At 35.5% G+C, this 13,441-nt stretch overlaps 1 protein-coding gene across 1 annotated transcript in view; it reads right to left on the reverse strand.

The window, feature by feature from the left end:
- Positions 1-7,162, reverse strand: part of LOC114330226 (gustatory receptor for sugar taste 43a-like) — a 51,065-nt gene extending 43,903 nt beyond the window's left edge. Inside the window, exon 1 of the mRNA XM_028279550.2 lies at positions 6,728-7,162. Coding sequence (XP_028135351.2) covers positions 6,728-7,073 — 346 coding nt within the window. The 5' untranslated portion in view covers positions 7,074-7,162. The remainder of the gene's footprint in view (positions 1-6,727) is intronic.
- Positions 7,163-13,441: the final 6,279 nt, after the last annotated feature.

The following is a 13,441-nucleotide window of genomic DNA, read 5'->3' on the forward strand; positions in this document are numbered from 1 at the left end:
AAATTTATATAGTTTCTTTTTTCCATAGAAGTTAGCCAATATAAAATCGCCTACATTTAGTGTAACAAAATTATTGTTATTTTTCGTGTTGCCCTCTTCAGTTTTTTCTCCCGAAACCGCTTCATCACGGTGAACGTCTTCCAAATCATCTTCACTCATGCCATTCTCTTCAGTTTTCTCTTCCGAAACCGCTTCATTATGATAAACGTCTTCCAAATCATTTTCACTCATATCATCAAATTCTGTAATTCTGTCTTCTACTATCACTTTCCCAAGATTGATCACTTTCTTCCGAACTAATGTCCTTACGTTTATTTACTTTAATTTGCTTGGTTTGCTTTCTTCTTGGTTTTGCTTTAAGCGTATTCGCAGGCTTACATATTTTAGTTTTGACAGAGTTTTTGTTAGTGTTATCTATCAGTCGTTGCACTACGTCTTCTTGTGTGATTATTTCAGCTCCAGCAAATATTCTTTTCCTGGGATTTTTTGCTTGAGTCGCATCACGTTTCACAGCTTTTAGTAGAAGTTCTTCTCTTCAAATGTAAGATGTTTTGACTGTGATGAGCTTGGTAAGGGAAGCTCGTATTCACTTGTTAAGTGAGCTGGGTCATTTGAAGTAGATGGAATGGGTGAATCGGTCAAAATAGTTTCTAGAGACTCCGTACCTCGGTTGATAGTCCCAGTTTTCTTTTTTTGTATGTCTTCGTCCCATCCTTTTAAAGCTAAGGGATCAAAATACTCTAGTGGTATAACTTTATGATTTAAAGGAAAAATTCCAGCTTTAGTAAAACCACTTATCAGTATGCCTGGATCAGTTTCTCTCCAGATCTCTGCAATTAATTCTGAAAACATACATTTTGGAAGTTTCATCCCAACATTTTTCCTCTGCCACTGGAATAATTTAGCATCCCAGCGACTTTTATGAGACTTAAATACTGATATATGTAGTGGTTTCAATAATTTTCTGGTGTGTGGTGGTAGCTTAAGAATGTTAATTTCATTAGCAACTGCCAGTCTTATCAAATCCACACCAGTAAGCGTTGTATGCCCATCGTATATAACAAGAACAGGACGCTCTTTAGATAAATTCTTGATGAAGCTTTTTTCGAAGAAATTTTTAGAAACATTAGTTTCCATCCAGTCATTAACTGTTGCAGCATATGGAGTATTGGGTACTCAGTCTCAGGTTTTGCTACCCATTGGTCCCAAACATGTTTGCCTTTAAAAATTATGAGTGGTGGTACTTTTCCTTTAGCGGCACTGCACCCCATAAGAACAGTTGTGTTTTGTTTTCCCGGACCGCTAGATGTTCTGGTTGCTGGCATACCCTTTTGTCCAACAATTTTAGTCTTCGACGGATTTGCACAAAAACTGGTTTCATCAAGGTTCCATACTTGTACAGGTTAAAGTTTCGTCTAAAAGTTCGAAGTAACTGTATACAACAAACCGATCAATATTCTTCTTGCGAGCAAACTCTACGCTTTGAGGCTTTTTAATTGAGATATTGTGCCTCTTTTTAAACCTTAGAAACCAGTCTTCGCCGGGAACACTGTTTTTGAATTGTGTTTTGATTTTATTTGCTTTCACATAATCTGCTACAATTTGTAGCACCTCCTTCCGTACAATCCAAATCCCCATTTTTCCATTTGTCGAATACAGTTGGCTACGTAAGCAAGCAAGCAATTTGATTCAACCCGACCTGTCAGATATGTTCCCCTATCAAAAAAGTACATTCGGGTGTAACAATTCATTGAAGCGAGGTGTTTTGACCCGAGTGACAACATGGATCACCCCACCTCACTCCAATGCCCCAGGACATCCCTTTCCCCCCCATAGCAAGCTGATGCGCGGTGGGGGCACAACTATCGTAGCCAAATGCTCTTCACAGTGGAATCCTGGGTAATAAGAAACCAATGTGGTGCCATAATTGAATTCAAAACTAGGCCAGCGTGAAGCGCTTGTGCCTTTATCTTCTGTTTACTTATCCGCGGAACTCAAATTGCTTGCTTCGGCCTTAAGTCATTGTACCAAGCCCCACTGAGCTCAGTCCAATGGCTTGGTGCTCAAGTATTTTTTGTTTTTAGGTTTTTATGTTTTTTTTTGGTGGCTTGCACCTTTATTTGTTTTTTTATATTTCCTTGGGGCTTGCGCCTTCTATGTTTCTAAGGGCTGACTTTACCTGATCGTGATGTTGAACGTACGCTTTGGTTACGTGTTTCTTTAGCACTTGATGTTTTAGAGCTACGAGCTATCTACTATTATTTATTTATATTCTTTATCACTTTGCTTTCTCTTTCTCTTTATGTCTCTCTTTATTTATTTTATTTACTTTAATTTATTACACTATTTTATATTTAGGATGTTTGTGCTTCCATCGGTGGAAAGCGTCATAACCTAACATCTCTCGCAGTATGGGACTTGGGTGGTGCTCTAGTTCCGCGAATTTGACCCTCGCCTTGTCTGTCATTATTTCGGTGACTCTCACCTGTTGTAGTTCTCTGAACAGGAATCTTTCAGCGACATATTTCGGGATTCTGGCTGCTTCTCTTATGCTGCTGTTGTGAACCGCTTGTATCTTCTTTTTGTGAGTTTTACATACTTGTCCCCATGCGAGAGATGCGTATATTAATACCGGTAATAATAATGCTGTTTATTAGTCTTAACCTCGTTTTTAAACTTAGTTTAATTTTTCTGCCGGTGAGTACTCTTAATGTTGCTCTTGCCGTATTGCCCTTCTGGATTGTGGCTTCTACGTGTTTTTGGAAGGTTAGTCCTTTGTCCGTGATGACTTCTAGGTATTTAGCATCATTTTTCCACTCGATGGGGTTGTTCTGCACCGTCAGTTGTTCTTCTGGCTGTTGTCTTCCATTTTTATATAGTACCGCTTGCGTTTTTTCGGAGTTGATGGCTATCTTCCACTTTATACTCCATTCCTCGATGTCTTCTAACGCTGTTTGCAGGTTGGTCACTGCTATATCTACGTTTCTATCTTTGGCCGCTATCGCTGTGTCATAGGCGTAAAGGCTCATAAGGGTACCCGGTGTTCTAGGTACATCAGCGGTGTATAATGTGTACAGTAGAGGTGAAAGTACCGCTCCCTGTGGTACTCCAGCCTCCGGGCTTCCGAGCTCGGACAGGACTGGTCCTATTCGAACTCTGAAACTCCGGCCGCGTAAGTACGAGGAGATCAGCCTCGTCATCGCCCCGCTGTTCCCATAACCTCGCATTTTATATATGAGACCCTTATGCCATACTCTGTCGAAAGCTTTGCTTACGTCCAGGAATGCTGCTCCAGTGTACTGCTTATCGTTGAATCCAGCTGCTATGTACTCAGTTAAACTGAGTACTTGTAGCTCGCTGGAGTGCTCTGCTCTGAATCCGAATTGAGCTTCTGGGATTATCTCTAATCTGTGTGTTTCCGCTTGCAGTCTGCTGAGAATAATTCTTTCCACTATCTTGCTGATCGCTGGAAGTAAGCTGATTGGCCTGTAGTTCTGCAGGAATGTGTGGTTCTTGTCAGGTTTTGAAATCATAATGACATGGGCCACTTTCCATCTATTCGGGAATATTTTATATCTTAGTATCACGTTCACTATGTTTGTAAAATACACTATAGTTCTTACAGGCAAGTACTTTAGTTACTTTATTTGTTATTTCATCTAGATCAGGCGCTTTTCTCGGTGAACTCTTTTTTATATGTTCGATTATTTCTTCCGGTGATATTGGGGGATGATGTCCTCTGGATCCTCTGGTCTTTTTTCTTGCTCTTCGACTTCTTCCATGAAGTCTACGTCCTCGTCTGGGTGGTAGTTTAACCTGCATTCTCTTTCGAGTGTGGACCTCATCACGTCTGCTTCTTCTTTTATGGTATATACCATGCCGTTTTCTCCATGTAATGGGGGGATAGGCTTTCTGTCGCTTCTTATCATTTTCTGGAGCTTCCCAACATTTTTCATATTTGAGTCTAGTTCTTCCATCTCTTGTACAAAGTTGTCCCATTTTTAGCTGCGGTGTTGTCGAAGAGCCGTTTTGAGCTTTCTGTTTAATGTGTTTGCGTGGGTTTTGTCTACTCGGTCTCTTGTTCTTCTGGCTATTTGTTTAGCTCTGTTTTTTCCCTTATCAGGTCTTGTACTTCTTCTGGTGTGTCTTTGAAGCTTTCCGTGTGGATATCGACTTCTTCCTCTATTGTGCTGTTTCTAATTGCTTCTTTTGTGATGTTTTCTAGCTCTAGGACTTTTTCTTCTATTTTTTGTGGTTTATTTATAACTGGCACTGTATTTATTCCTTCACTCACTAATCTTTTATAATTTGTCCACTTTATTTTCTTTTTTATTCTTTTCTGCGGGTTTGTTTCTTCCCATGTTCCCAGTTCTAGTAGAATGGGGTTGTGGTCTGTTGTTTCTTCGTTTAGGGTGATCAGTTCTGCTTGTAGTCCTAGGTTTTTTGCCACCACGATGTCGATGTGGGTGGGAAGTCCATTTCCTGGGAAGTGTGTTGGTTCTTCTGGGCCTATTGCCACTGTTTCATCGTTATTTTTCATCGTTTTTAGTAGTCGTCCATTTCTGTTCGTAGCTCTATCTTCCAATTGGGGGATCCCGCATTTAGGTCTCCTATTATTATCGATGTTTCGGCGATGTTTAGGAACGCATCTAGGTCATCGTCCATTAATGGGTCTTGCGGTCTTACGTAGGCTGATATTATTCTGACTGCGCCTTGCCTCATTTTCACTTCTATTGTTGTTGCCTCCATGTTTACCAGTGGTGGAGTCGTGAATCTTGTGTGTTTAATTCCCTTCTTGACTAGGATGGCCGTTCCTCTTGATCTTATTGTGAGGTCGTTCCTATATACATCGTACCCAGGGCACTTTAAGTTAAAGTTGTTGGTAAACTTAGTTTCCTGTATTGCTACGATGTCCATCTCGTATCTGTTGAAGAATTCATCCATGATGTTCTGGTTTGTTGATATGCCGCCCGGATTCCAGGAGCCTATCCTCAAGTATCCTCTGTCTGCCTGCATTAGTACTGTGTCTGCCTGGTGCCTAGGATAACTTTTTGGACTACGTTAGTCACTATGTTGGTTACCATTCTGACTAGGTAGTCCTCGTCTTGAGGGATCGCTGTGGTGTTTTGCGTTTGTGTTTGTTGCTTGTTTGCTTGCGTGGCTTGGGCGTACGATACCCCGGTTGCCTGTTGTCCTCTGGGCGTCTGTTGTTGTGGCCTTAGTGGTGGTGGTCTTCCCCAGGTGGGGCATCTAGGGCATCCTCTGTAGTTGGCTGGGTGGCTTCCATTGCAGTTTGCATATGTTGCCTATACTTCTCTAGCTCGTTTACAGAGCTTTGAAGGGTGATCTTCGCCGCATTTCACACACTTGGGGTCCTTGTGGCACACGTTTTGGGCATGGTGGTAGCCTTGGCAATTGAAACACTGCGTTGGTCCTGTTGCTTTGCGTAGGTCCTCTACCACGACCTTCATGTGGCACAGATTGGAGGTCCGCTTTGCCCTCTCAACGTCCTTATGATCCAGAGTCTGGACGAACTTTGGGAGTTGTCTCTTGGGGCCGACTCTGGTAGACATATTCTTCGCTGTATGACAGACAATCTGATATTGTGCTGCCATTTCTTCTTGGCTGGGTTCTCCTCATCTTCCATCTTCCTTCTTCCATACGTATCGCTATTCTTCCCTTAACGTGATCGGTCAATGTGTTCTTTGGGATGCCATAAATTTTACTGGCGCGGTAAATAGTAATGTGGCCACTTTTTACTTCGGATACTGCTGTGGCTAGGTCTTCTTTGCTATTTGTGGAGCCTCTATTACTCCTCCGAATATAATTACGCACCATCCTGATTTTAGAATTCTGAAACAAAAGAAACAAGATTAAATTAAAATATCGAAAACACATTGGGGCTAGTGCGTACTAGACAACGCACTGGCCCCCTTTAATTATAACGCACTAGCCCCAATGCTGTTTTTGACTGGGGCAAGAGCTCCCTACATTTTTTTATATAAAGTAACCAATATAACGTTAAAATATAGGTGTTTACTTTACTTCAAAGTTAAACTTATGCCGTTGATTGCTTTACTTAGGGGGTAAGAGTCACATAAGTCCGGAAATGGATAAATTGCCTGTTTCCAAACAACTTTCGCTTTATAGAGTTTTTTTTTTAAATAAGTCAATGCTTTCGAGTTACTTGCGATTGAAAACGTTTATCACGTTTTCAGGTGGTTCTTCGCAGATAGCTCAAAAACTAGGTATTTTACTGAAAAACTTTTCGTAACAAAAATAAAAAAAAAACTGAACAAAAAAATTATAAAAAATATAATGAAATGGTTTCTGTTAAAAAAATAATATGTAAAAATATTTTCTATCCTGCGGGGATTAGTACTCACCGGAAGGACCGCAGACGTTCAGATACATATAGTGTCTCTTTCTAAAGACAATGAAGTCGACTTTACTAAGTAGCAACATTAAATAGCAACATAACTCAACACACACACTACACATTACAATATCTGATTGCGAAATTAACGGTACCATTCGAATGGTCATTAGTTGTCGAGGCATTAATTTAAATAAAAAAAATAATGTTTTCAGAACTGTAAAAATATTTTAAGAAATTATTAAACAAAAAGGTAACCTTGATGTTGGTTTCAGGTCATAAAATAATCAAGCAATTACGGATGCAAGCAAGTTGGAAAAATAAAGGGGAAATTTATCTTGCCTTTCTTACCTAAGTCTGTCGAATCATCTGATTTATCTACAATTGTCGATGCTGTGTGACTCCTCCCTGTAAGCTGTTCCATATTAATGCCGGAATTATTTTCAAGGTATACGTTATTTATAATATTTTGTAGGAAACATTCGCCCTTTACATAAATCCTCTCTCTTATTTTCTCTAAATCTAAATTTAGTAAATAAATCTTAATCTTTAACAAATAAATAACATGCCAATATAACACCTCTTTTATTATGACCATACTGTAAAGGATATAAAAGGACATGTAAGATTTAAAATACTCTCCAATATCTTTGTCTTCACATTTTAATTGCTTACTCCAGGAAAACCAGTCATACATGAATAACACCGTAACTATACTCAATAGAATTGTTATGAATGTTATTGATATTTTTCGGTACTTACTCGAGTACCTTATGTGGATCACTTGTTCAGCCTAAAACATAAGCAGGTAAAGCATAAATATAGTACCTATAGATTTTCAAATCAAAATTTCATTGTCGGAAAAATTATTTGTTTAAGATATATAAACAAGAAGAAAGAAAATATGGCGTTGTCACAAATAAATATGTTGGTGGTTGGGATCATGTGCCTGTCTGGTCCAAATTCATTAAAACTCAGGTAACATTCAGATATCATTATATATATTGAAACAATCGGTGACTCAGCTATAACTTGTTTACAATAATATCATAGACCTATACCAATCCATTTCGACATCTAACAATAAAATATCTAATGCCTTATACTGCATTTTGGTTAATATTTTATACACGATGTATACATGTTTACTTTGATGTCAGTGTCTTTGGATAGGGTTAATAAGGGTTATTAAGGTCAGTTATTTAGAATTAAGCATAAAACATATTTTATAGAGAGTGTTACAATATCAGTATAATATCTTCATGTTTTTGAAAAGAGATATATTTATAATCCACTTTTAGGAGACAGATCTGATATCACTACAATTAAGATACTATATCTGGCGCTATAAGACCCTTAATTTAACAAAAATCCTATTATACACCAAATATAACCACAAATTATTTACATTTTTCCTATTCTAATAAACTGATATTTTCAAAATAAACTGTATATTTTCTATACAAACTGTTATTTTCTAAAACTAAATAAAGATTATAATGATCACTAGTTCATGTACTGTCACGTTATGTTTTTTATACCCTATTCCACGAACAAACGCCTGTTTTGGATTACTTTGACAACGAATATTTTACTGTGCAAAATAAGAAGAACGAAAGTAAATTGCAAATTACATTGTTGTTTATTGGAATAATTATTAGCGCTATTTACTTTCGTACTTCTTATGTTGCACAATAAAATATTCGTTGTCGAAGTAATCCAAACAGGCGTATGTTCGTGGAATGGCTCATAAATAGTCTTTTTTTTTGTTCATTAATTCACTTCATAAAAACAGTGCCCACATAACAACATTGAATAGAATCTATCATAACTGTTAAAATAGTCTTTTATAGTCCAGAAAGCCACTGCGCATCCGCTAGGAAAAATATTCTAATTCAGATTTTTTGCACAATCTTACTCAAAAAGGACTCCTTTTAACAAATTTGCATGTTGCCAGGACCAAAAGGTGGTCAAAAATTTTTTAAAAGTTTTTTTTTGTTTTTTTCCTAAAATAATTTTTTTTGCATGGAAAAAAGTTTTTTTTAGGTTTTTTGGATCATTCCAAACAGAAAAGGTCTTTAGTGACTTTTCTCTAAAAATGATAGTTTTTGACATATAAGCGATTAAAAATTGAAAAATTGCGAAATCGGCCATTTTTAACCCTCAAAAACTATGTGAAAAACTGAATATTTGAATGTTGCCAAGGTAGGTACATATTCTCTAAACATCGATTGATGAAATCCCGAAGAGTTTTTTGCAATACAATATTCAGAACTCCTATTTTTTTTAATTGCTAATCAAGCGTGCTCGACACTATTTTCCACCGACAGTATGGTGCAAATGAAAGGAATAAATTTGTTATTTCGTAAACCGGCGACTTTGAGGAAAAATCCCGAAACAGGTCGATTTTTATTTTTAAGTTATGATATTGTGACATATATGGTATACTAGTGACGTCATTCGTCTGGGCGTGATGACGTAATCGATGATTTTTTTAAATGAGAATAGGGATCGTGTGGTAGCTCATTTGAAAGGTTATTCAATTCTCTATTCAGTAACGTAAACATTTACATAATTATTTATACTTCCTTCTACTTCTTTTTTGTCAAATAATTTAATTTAATAAAATTTTTTTGGACACCCTGTATAAATAATTATGTAAATGTTTATATTACTGAATAGAGAATTGAAGAACTGTTCAAATGAGCTAGCACACGACCCCTATTCTCATTTAAAAAAATCATCGATTACGTCATCACGCCCAGACGAATGACGTCACTAGTATACCATATATGTCACAATATCATAACTTAAAAATAAAAATCGACCTGTTTCGGGATTTTTCCTTAAAGTCGTCGGTTTACGAAATAACGAAATTTTATTTTAAGATTGTTCAAAAAAATACGAATTAGAATATTTTTCCTAGCGGATGCGCAGTGGCTTTCTGGACTATTAGTGCAAATAACCTCATATATAAGCAGTGAATAGTTTAATCTAAATAATTACAAAAAACTCTCTAATCTATCAGATACCTAATCTTCTCAAATTTACTAAACTTATATCTAATTTTCCTAAGCTAAGTTAATAGCTATTTGTATAACAAGGGAGGAAAGTGTAACTTTTCCTCCCGAGAATGAAGTTTACTGCCCGACGCGTAGCGGAGGGCAGTAATCATTCAAGGGAGGAAAAGGCACTTTACTCCCATGTTATACATATGGTTTTTCCACCTTCCTCAAATAACAAGTCATTTTGTCATTTTTACTTAATTTATTTATGTAACTAACCAACAAAATTTATTAGAACTAAAACAACAAGTAGGTACAATATAACTGTCAGCTGTCAAATATAAGTTAAATTATTAATGTAAACATTGTTAAATAAAAATAACAATTTACTGTTTTTTACCATTCTGCAAAATACAGGATGTTTTATAAATAAACGTTAAAATGTATAGATACTCCGTAATAGAAAATAGATATTATACAGGGCGTCAATAAGTTATATTTCATGAATGAAATATTATGACGTCACTTTTACTTTTCCTCCCTAGGGAGGAAAAATATTTTCCTCCCTAGGGAGGAAAAGTACAACTTTGCTCCCTACAATCAGGTCCGGAAAAGTATACTTTCGGTAGAGGTAGGTGGAAAAATATATTACCCGAGCCACATAATATAAATTTTAACTGCTGAATTACTATTTGCCTTACTAACCGTAAAAGAAAGTACCTATAATAAACATATTTTATACAGAGTGTTAAAATATCAGTACAGCGTGGTGTAGAAGTACTTTATTCTCAAAATTATAGAAACTATTGAAATATTCTTGATCAAAGTATAAGTAAGAAAAATAGTAGAACACAAGTTTTGATAGTTTTTCATTAATATTATAGTGCGGAGGCTGGTTGTTCTTGTAATTAAATTAAACAAAACTCAAAATTAAGCATATACAATGTTTTTGACTACTCTGAAAGACCTCATGAACAAAATTTCTCCATTCACTTCTATCTTGTGCTCTTCTGTTCCAATTCCTTACATTCACGTGTTTAACCTTTAACTACCCGCGCATCAAGTTATAACATAACTACACGCGTGGCGTACTTTATACGCCACAAGAAAATACACTTAAAAACAGCGGATTTGTTTTTTTTTTGAAAAAATACATTTAGTTGTTTGTTATACCTTATTCGGCATCAGTGAATACTTGGAGTTCCTTCTCAGTAAGCCAATTGGGATTTATAACTGGAATCATGGAATAACTGGATTGCATGATAAATAAAACTACTAATAAAAAATTTTTTAAAATGTGATTTTTTACAGGAGAAAAAGTATTTTTTATTAAGAAAAATATATTTTGTGCCATAATCACTAAAAAGCAATTGAAATATGTACTTATATTACTACTTATCTTACTACTTACCTTACTACTGTCCACCACCGGAAATAACAAATAATAAACTGTAAATTACGATCTTCCCAAAACGCCGATTATAACGAAACTAAAACCAAATTGTAAAGCACATTCCAGTGATAGGTTAGAGAGATAAACAAGGTCAAAAATTAAATTTTTAAATATATTGGCAGTAGAATTCTTATATCTGACGTACAAAATACGCCAGCGCGTGTAGTTAAAGGTTAAATTCGTTTCCCGTATTTGCAGTCTATCCTCTTCGTTCTTATTTAATGTCCATGTCTGGCAGGCATGTCAATGTGTGTCTAATTACTGTTTTATATATCCGGACTTTGCCTTATCTAGAAACGTATTTTGTCTTCATTAGGGCTCTTAAACTACCTAATTTTTCATTACCTTTTGCTATTCTGCATAGAGCTCCAATTTCACTTTTTCATTTTTATCGATTGTACCGTTGCATATCTCTTTCCACTCAAGTTGTGTGCTTCTGATCAGCACATTTTTCTCCATGGTAAATTCAATAAGTATTTGACCATTATCGTTTGCTCCTTCTGTGTATACCAGTTACTGCAGTGTACACAGGTTTTTTACCTTTAGTACATACTTTAGAGTGTAGAGTATAGTTTAGTTTACAGTTTTGTATTACAATCTCCCACCATTATCTTCGCATAACATTTAGGTAGGCGTTCGTATTTATCATTTAGCTGTTCGTATTAAAAACTTTTATTTCATGGTCCTTGTTCCTTTAATTATTTTTAATTCATATTGAACACATCCTATCAGAGATAGCATTAAAAGCTTTTACTTTGTTCTTGATATATTTAGCTACTAAATAACCAGTTCCAAGCTTTTTGTCTTTACCTCCACTGTTAAAAAACACCGTATCTTCTATATCAGTTATTCCCGACTTTTTTTGTTTTATCCCTTGCAGAGCCATTAAATTTATTTTTTCTACAACCACTATTCAAAGTGCACTTTTCTGCACGGTTTTATGTTAGCAAACTTGATATTTTCTCACAGTATAACATATTTGACATTAGTGTGCAGAAAAGTGACATTTCTGTGCCGCAAAGTGACGTTTCTGTGCCGCAAAGTTCTTTTCTGCACAGTTGACTACCTCATTCTGAGTAACGTTATATTCTGTTTACATCCGTGGACTACCGCATCCTGAGTAACGTTATATTCTGTTTACATCCGTGGTTAAACTTTAGACAAATATATAACCTATAAGACAATTATTATATTTAACTATAGCATAGAAACTAAATTATGGATGTTACAACTGTTTTATTTTACAATTTTATTCTTATTAAACATTTTATAATTATCAAATAACCAATAAGGATTTAGCAACCTGTGCAAGAAACGTCGAATGAAGTAGGTTTTGTGTAAATCCGTGACTGCATAAATATGATGTCAATAATGTGTAATAATTGTTTAAATTTAAACAAATTAAGGCAGTGCATTAATTTTTTAACTGATTTCTGTGCAATTTATTTAGGTATAAGGAATTTAAATTGATTAGTAGGTATTAATTAAATACAGTTTAAAATTTATCACATAGGTACCTATTAGAAATTAATCGTCGTTTGGAAATTGTGATTTTTATTTTTAGGAAAAACTGTGCTTGTAGAAAAAGTATAGTGTGAAACACGTGCAGAAAGGTAATTTCTCACTCGTTTGAATTGCGGCACTCGCTTGCGCTCGTACCGCAACTTTTCAAACTCGTGAGAAATTAGTACCTTTCTGCACTTGTTGCACAATATACTATTATACTACTCATTCACTAGTTCTTTTGGCGCTCCATCATAAAAGGTTGTGGGTGAGCGCTTCGGAACCGCGGGGCTGTGGAACACCTCATGTTGTTGCCTTACTTTTTTGTGTTTGGTAATATTTTAAGGACATTTTTTGGAAAGTAATAACTATTAAAATTAGTTTAATATTCAGATAAATTACAAACTGTTTAATAGTTATTTATGATATAAGTGTTAAAAGTACACGTTTAAGGCACGCATGTGAAAGTTTGCAGAATGAGCGATAGCGAGTTCTGCGATTCACATGAGTGCCTTAAAAATGTACTTTTTAACACGCATATCATACAATATTTTTTCTACAAACCTAATTACAGGACAATATCTACAAAAACTTTTACTTGAACTTGACTGACATTCCAATTTTATATTTTTTTGACATTATATCAAAATTGCATATACGGTCAATACAAACTGCAGTGCCTTAAAAATTTTTTAAAGCACTAGTGCCTTAAAGTAGCATTTTTAACGCTCGTATGGAGTGCTAAAAAGTGCATTTTTAACACGGTTTTAGAAAATATATATTTATTTCATTGGCAGCATATAAAGTGTAACTTATTACGTGCTTACAAAGTAGGTACATAGTCTTTGTTTTCATCTTAAAATACTCTAGTAAAGTGAGAAAAAATTGTCGATTTTCTCCAGAAATATTACTTCTACTTCTTTTTGTCATTGCATTAAGTGAAAAGTTTCTAAGATTGTGACGTATACTCATTAATATATCAATCAACAATATTAGGGGGCTGAATTAAAAAACATACGTCTGCGTTATAGGGGAGTGCATATAGATTTTCACTGCGGAAAAAATCAAACAAGATAGAACTTTTTGTAATTTCATTAAGATACG

The sequence above is a fragment of the Diabrotica virgifera genome, chromosome 7, assembly GCF_917563875.1.
Source record: "Diabrotica virgifera virgifera chromosome 7, PGI_DIABVI_V3a".
Lineage (NCBI taxonomy): Eukaryota > Metazoa > Arthropoda > Insecta > Coleoptera > Chrysomelidae > Diabrotica > Diabrotica virgifera.